This window comes from Gossypium raimondii, chromosome 8 (assembly GCF_025698545.1).
Source record: "Gossypium raimondii isolate GPD5lz chromosome 8, ASM2569854v1, whole genome shotgun sequence".
NCBI lineage: Eukaryota > Viridiplantae > Streptophyta > Magnoliopsida > Malvales > Malvaceae > Gossypium > Gossypium raimondii.
Window position 1 is genome coordinate 10,905,846 of NC_068572.1, and position 6,421 is coordinate 10,912,266.

The window sequence follows — 6,421 nt, forward strand, 5'->3', positions numbered from 1 at the left end:
TTGGATTTTTTTCGCAAAATGAAAATTCTAATTAATTTACAATTTTTTTATAATATAAAAAATATTATAAAACTTAGTGAAGACAACTTCTCTAATTGACAGAAAAAAAAGATAACTTCTAAAACGAATGAGATGACGTGGCCCTGTAAAATGACGAGGGATGAAATGGACTGTGCATGCGACCGTCCCGAGCATTTCCTATTTGTATTAAACAAATTATCATCTAAATTTCAGGGCAAATTCTTTAGGAATTAGTTTTAAGAAAATAAATGAATTTCATTTAAAAAAATATATTTTTTGTATATAATGTATGTATTGTATATACTATAGGTAGAGACAAGCTTTTACAGTTGCTATCGATAAGGACGCTTATCTGAAGAAGCCATCCGACGGTTCAAATCTCTTTTTTTTAGCAACTTTAGATCTGGGCCGTTGAGTTTTAACCTCTCAACTTTTTCTACATAAAAGGGACAGCTCAATGGACTCCATGCCAAGACAGTGCAACCCCATAATACCATGTCCTTTTCACCAACTGACAAAACTACCCTTTTGTTCAATTGAAATGGGAGGGCGAATAGTTTGGTAAGATGAGGAGTATTTTCGTTATTTTACAAAACCAGTTAAAGAGTCAATTATTTTCTCTGAAAACATGTACGTGCAGCCGGTTGTAATTGTGGGGACTCTTTTAACCTTTTCTTTTTATTTTTTACCCTTTGCAGTAAAAATTAATATTTATTAATTACTACTTGGAAAGCTTTATTTTTCCGGGTTCTGTGTATTTCGACCGTACACTGTGAAAAGGTAAACCTGATCAGACGGTCTTGATCAAGGTGCATGATGCACCCGTTCGTACTTCATTCGTTTTTCCTTGACTCATCCCTTTTATTGACATGTGAAATCTAAATTATGAAAAAGAAAATAATTTTTACTTATACTTGATCAATAATGATGAAATAAATCAAGGCCGTTGGAGATGAATAAATAGGGCGGGTTGTACGCGGGGGCCAATGATAGCATGATTTTGAATGCAAACAATTGTATATGATTGGACGGCCGTGATGTCATGACAACAAGATTTCACATTAGATCATTCCTCATTATTTATTTTTTAACCCCTTTCTTGTGGTCCCCGCAATATCCGATCCCCCAGATCCAGCCGTGCTACGTGAATCATGAGATTCCTTGCACCACCATTCTCTCCCTACACATCATCACACTTTATCAGCCCCTCCAATATCTCGTGCCCTTTTTCCTTCCGATATTTATTCAAAATCTCGCTAAACATGTGCTTAATGTAGGATGGTTATACGTGGACATCCTATTTGTTTTTATACGAATTTAGGTAATATAGATAATAATAATTAAATTTTGTTATTCATAACAAATTTGAACTTGTATATGTTACTTAAATTCGCATTATTCTTGTTCAAATTTATTTTCTACTTAAATGTAATACAAATGGCAAATCTACTTAATAAAAAAATATACTTTTTAAATTTAGGTATAATCAAAAGGTAATACAAATGATAAATGAAATGAAATTTATAAATTTTATGAAAAAAATTATAAATATCCAACTCGTTGCTATTGCTGTGCCACTGCCCCACATCTCTTCCATATACCCGTTTTATGCGGCTCCCCTTAGTCGCCGACGGATAAGAACCTCTGGCTCTCATCGTCTATCCTACGGCCCGCATCTCTCCATCACTACGTGTTACTTTCCTAATCGCCCATCAGTATCTAAACAGCCCCCACACGCCCAAAAAAAAAAATTGAAATTCTCTCGCTTGTCCTTTATTTTTCATGACTAATTTAACCATGGTTAAAATCTAACCATCTTACGAACACAAAAATAAAAATCCTTATCCTCTCTCGTCCATTGTGTCTGTCTTTGACTTCACTTTCTTTCTCTCTCTCCATAGCTCCCTCCCAGCCTCTGCTCCCCCTATAAGCTTCGTTAATGGCGTTTCAGATCTCAAAAAACAAACTCTAAGCCTTAAGTAAACGCAAATCCTACCCAAACCCAATACCAAAATCGAGATAAAAAAATTTCATCCTTTCCTATCAAAAGCCTTCATTCTTTTCTTTTTTTCGTGTGTGTGTTTTCTTTTTTCCTTCTTTTCGAGTTTTAATTAATGCATAAGAAAATGGCGTTTTCGTTCCCAGACGAGGTGCTGGAGCATGTGTTCTCATTCATACAATCAGATAAAGACCGGAACGCGGTGTCGATGGTGTGTAAATCGTGGTACGAGATCGAGCGTTGGTGCCGGAGGAAAGTGTTTGTGGGGAACTGTTACGCTGTGAGCCCGAGGATGGTGATCAGACGGTTCCCCGAGTTTAGATCCATTGAGTTGAAAGGGAAACCGCACTTTGCGGATTTCAATCTGGTGCCGGACGGATGGGGAGGTTACGTGTCTCCCTGGATCGAGGAGATGGCTGGAGCTTATCCTTGGCTCGAAGAGATTCGACTTAAAAGGATGGTCGTTACCGACGAAAGCTTGGAGCTTATTGCTAAGTCGTTTAAGAACTTCAAAGTGTTGGTGCTTTCTTCTTGTGAAGGGTTTTCAACTGATGGTCTCGCTGTCATTGCTGCTAGCTGCAAGTGAGTTTGATGAAACTTTTTTCATTTCTCCTTTTTCGGGATTTTTTTTTTGTTTTCATTTTGAGCTGAGAAAAGGAGTTGAAGTTTTCATCTTTGTGGGAGTTAAAGTAGAGCTTTTCCCCAATTTGTTTTTGGTTTTAGCTACATTTTTCTTGATTAGTGTTTATTCATTCCCATGAACTATTTTTTTTTAAAACAAAGATGTGAAGAACTTTTAGGAGTTTGGTCTCGTGTTCTAGTTGTCTTAGTTATTTCAGCTCTTGCTTTTCTCAGATCTGAGGTCAAATGGGGGTTCTTTTTAAGAATATCTAATGAAAATCACATGTTCTTTTTTACCTCTTCGATACCTTGTTTTGTTTGATATCAGCAGATTCGTTTTTGAGTATTGTTTTCACTATTTTGGATGGTTTCTTCATGTGAAATGGGACTTGTTTATGCTCTTTAATTATATTCCTTTTCTCGTGATTTGTTGTTTATATAAACCAATAATATTTTTCTTTGGGTAAACTTTTTGCTGAGTTGGGGATTGAGGGAATAATTTTTCCATAGCTATTACCGAAGATTCTGATGGTTTATTTTTTTTTTCTTATCATTCTACAATTATTTGGTTGTTTTTGGTTTATTAGAGAGCTGTGAAGATTTATGTTACTTTAATTTTCTTTTGATGCAAGTTCAATTGTATATATAAAAAAAGTAACTTTAGCCTTGTAATCAAGTCGTTTTCAATGATAATGACAGTAATGAACTTGTAATTTTGTTCAACATTGGTGTTCTTGGATTCAACGCTGGTAGCAATTGATTTGAGCTTTCATTTTTATTTTCTCTAAATCAATCTGCTTTCTGATGTAGGAATCTGAAAGAGCTGGACTTGCGAGACTGTGAAGTGGATGATTTGAGTGCGCATTGGCTCAGTCATTTTCCCGAAACATACACATCACTGGTGTCCCTTAACATTTCTTGCTTAGGGTCTGATGAAGTTAGTTTTTCAGCGTTGGAACGACTGGTGGGTAGATGTACTAACCTCAAGACTCTCCGGCTCAACCGTGCAGTGCCCCTGGATAAGATTGCCAACATTTTACGTCATGCACCGCAGCTGGTTGAATTCGGTACTGGCACCTACACGGCTGATGTACGGCCAGATGTCTACTCAGATTTGGCCGGAGTGTTTTCTAGTTGCAAGGAACTAAAGAGCTTGTCTGGATTTTGGGATGTGGTCCCGGATTACCTTCCTGCCATTTACCCTGTCTGCTCAAAATTAACATCACTGAACCTGAGCTATGCTACTATACAAAGTCCTGATCTTATCAAGCTTGTAAGCCACTGTCCGAATTTGCAGCGCCTATTGGTAAGCTTATTATGGTATTGCTGGTTTATTTATTTGCATCTGGTTTTTCGTTCTTAACGTAGGTTATGTTCACAGGTACTTGATTACATTGAAGATAGTGGGCTTGAGGTGCTTGCATCTAGTTGCAAGGACTTGCAGGAATTACGTGTGTTTCCATCTGATCCATTTGGTGCAGAGCCAAATGTGTCCTTGACAGAACGGGGCCTTGTTGCCGTATCTTTGGGTTGTCCCAAGCTACAATCAGTATTGTACTTCTGCCGCCGAATGTCTAATGAGGCATTAGTTACTATTGCTCGGAACCGTCCAAACTTCACAAGGTTTCGCCTTTGTATAATTGAGCCTAAAACAGCTGATTACCTGACTCTCGAGCCACTTGATGTTGGTTTTGGAGCCATTGTTCAGTACTGCAAGGATCTCAAGCGTCTTTCCCTCTCTGGTCTTCTTACAGATCGTGTATTCGAATATATTGGGACATACGCGAAGAAGCTTGAGATGCTGTCTGTGGCTTTTGCAGGAGATAGTGATTTGGGACTACATCATGTGCTTTCCGGGTGTGAAAGCCTTCGGAAACTGGAGATCAGAGATTGCCCCTTTGGTGACAAGGCTCTTTTGGCCAATGCTGCAAAGCTGGAGACAATGCGATCCCTTTGGATGTCTTCTTGCGCTGTGAGCTTCGCAGCATGTAAGCTGCTAGGTCAGAAGATGCCAAGGTTGAATGTTGAAGTTATAGATGAGAGGGGACCTCCTGATTCAAGACCAGAGAACTGCCCAGTTGATAAGCTCTACATATATAGGTCCATTGCAGGGCCAAGGTTCGACATGCCTCCTTTTGTTTGGACAATGGATGAAGATTCTGGATTGAGGCTTTCATGAGAAATCTCCTCGGATTCAGCTCGTTTGATCTCAAGAATGAATGTCTCAGGTACATGTTCCTTGTGTTACTCATTGTTCCCGGTTCAGTTTTATGCAGCCTAATCCAGACATGATTGGAGTGGGAACATAATATGGAGGCTGTTCAAGGCTTTGAGAGCTAGATTGCCATACATTTCGCCCTTGCCTGAGCTATCGGGTACACCACGTAACGAATTAATAAAGAGATGGAAACTCCGGTTGTTGTGTATCAATCAAAGGTTTTATTTGTTTCCCCATTGTTACCATCTAATACAATTTATAGAATTTTGGATGTTTATGGATTTCTGTCGCCTTTTATTTTGGGGGTAGTAATCATCTAGTGGACTTAATGTTGTCATTGTTAGCCTTAATGGAGTAATAAAAGTTGAGAGTATTCGGCCTTCATCCTCTCTATGTATGATATTTTGGTCATTGACATCAGTATGGTGGGTGCTTGAGTTGCTCTTATTACACCTCCATGCAGTTGTAAAGACAAGAATTGGACCAAACAATGCATGCGAAGGTATTGTCAAAGCTTGAATGAGTCTTTCCAAAAAAAAAAAGTGTAAGGCTGCCTTTCTCTGCTAAAAGATGAGCCCCTCCCATTTTCTTAGTGTTCCCAAACAGGCTATTGCATTACAACAAGAAGCAGAAAGACTTTTTGAAAGAGAGATGCATTACGATAATGAAAGCAATCCAACAGTAGATATTTATGATATATTTATTTACCCATCTCTAAAATTCGAATATTACTGAGGCAGTGGAATCAGTAAAAGAAAAAGAAAAGTTGTAGCAGCAGAGGGTGGTCCCGTACTGAGATGATGTATGTTTGGTAACTTTCACCGTATTATTATTATAATTTATTATTATCAATCCCTTATCTTCAAATATATGAGCCTCCTCCTTGGCCTCGACTGTTGCGCCACGTGATAGATTCTGTGACATTGGTTAACGTCCACAACTTTTGCTTCTATTCACGCTCTCTTTTATTCTACACTCCCCCCACCTGCTTTATTTTGTATGCTTAGTTTACCTCTATACTTTCCAAACAAAACCAAAGGTTAAAAAGTATTTAAGAAATGAATTGAGTGATGATGATGGTCATTGGCCACACGTTTTGGTGTAATTAAGGTGGAAATAGAATGGTAATAATTCGTGGTTAGTTCATATTGTGTGCTACTTATGATTGTGGGTGGCGGAATGCTGATTTCATCGCTCTGATTATTACTATTATTGTAACTGTTTAACAGGGCTGATGATGATATGAGATGAGAGGGTCAAATTCGTTGATGCTTACACTGTCTCCACGACAGGACATCAATTACTTATGATGGGTTCACTTCAGTAAAAAGTGTTCCCTCCTCCCTCACTTATATTTAACATTAAAAACCAAAAAACCAGGTAGAAAGGTTCTTTAATGTCGTCTACTACTGTAACAGAAACCACCATAGTCGATGCAATTCAACTTCCTTAAATAAACAATTACCACGTGTTTTCTTTACTGTGGAAGATTGTAATAATTATTCCATATGAATGATATTACATTTTCGGATTGATGAAATAGTATTGAGGAATAAGTATGA

General features: G+C 38.0%; 1 protein-coding gene across 1 annotated transcript; it reads left to right on the plus strand.

Moving 5' to 3' along the window:
* The first annotated feature begins 1,871 nt into the window (after positions 1-1,871).
* On the plus strand, positions 1,872-5,243 carry LOC105790782 (protein TRANSPORT INHIBITOR RESPONSE 1). The gene is made up of 3 exons (XM_012618533.2): positions 1,872-2,602; positions 3,452-3,947; positions 4,023-5,243. The coding sequence occupies exons 1-3, from the start codon at positions 2,136-2,138 to the stop codon at positions 4,818-4,820; spliced, it is 1,761 nt and encodes a 586-aa protein (XP_012473987.1). The 5' UTR covers positions 1,872-2,135; the 3' UTR covers positions 4,821-5,243.
* Positions 5,244-6,421: the final 1,178 nt, after the last annotated feature.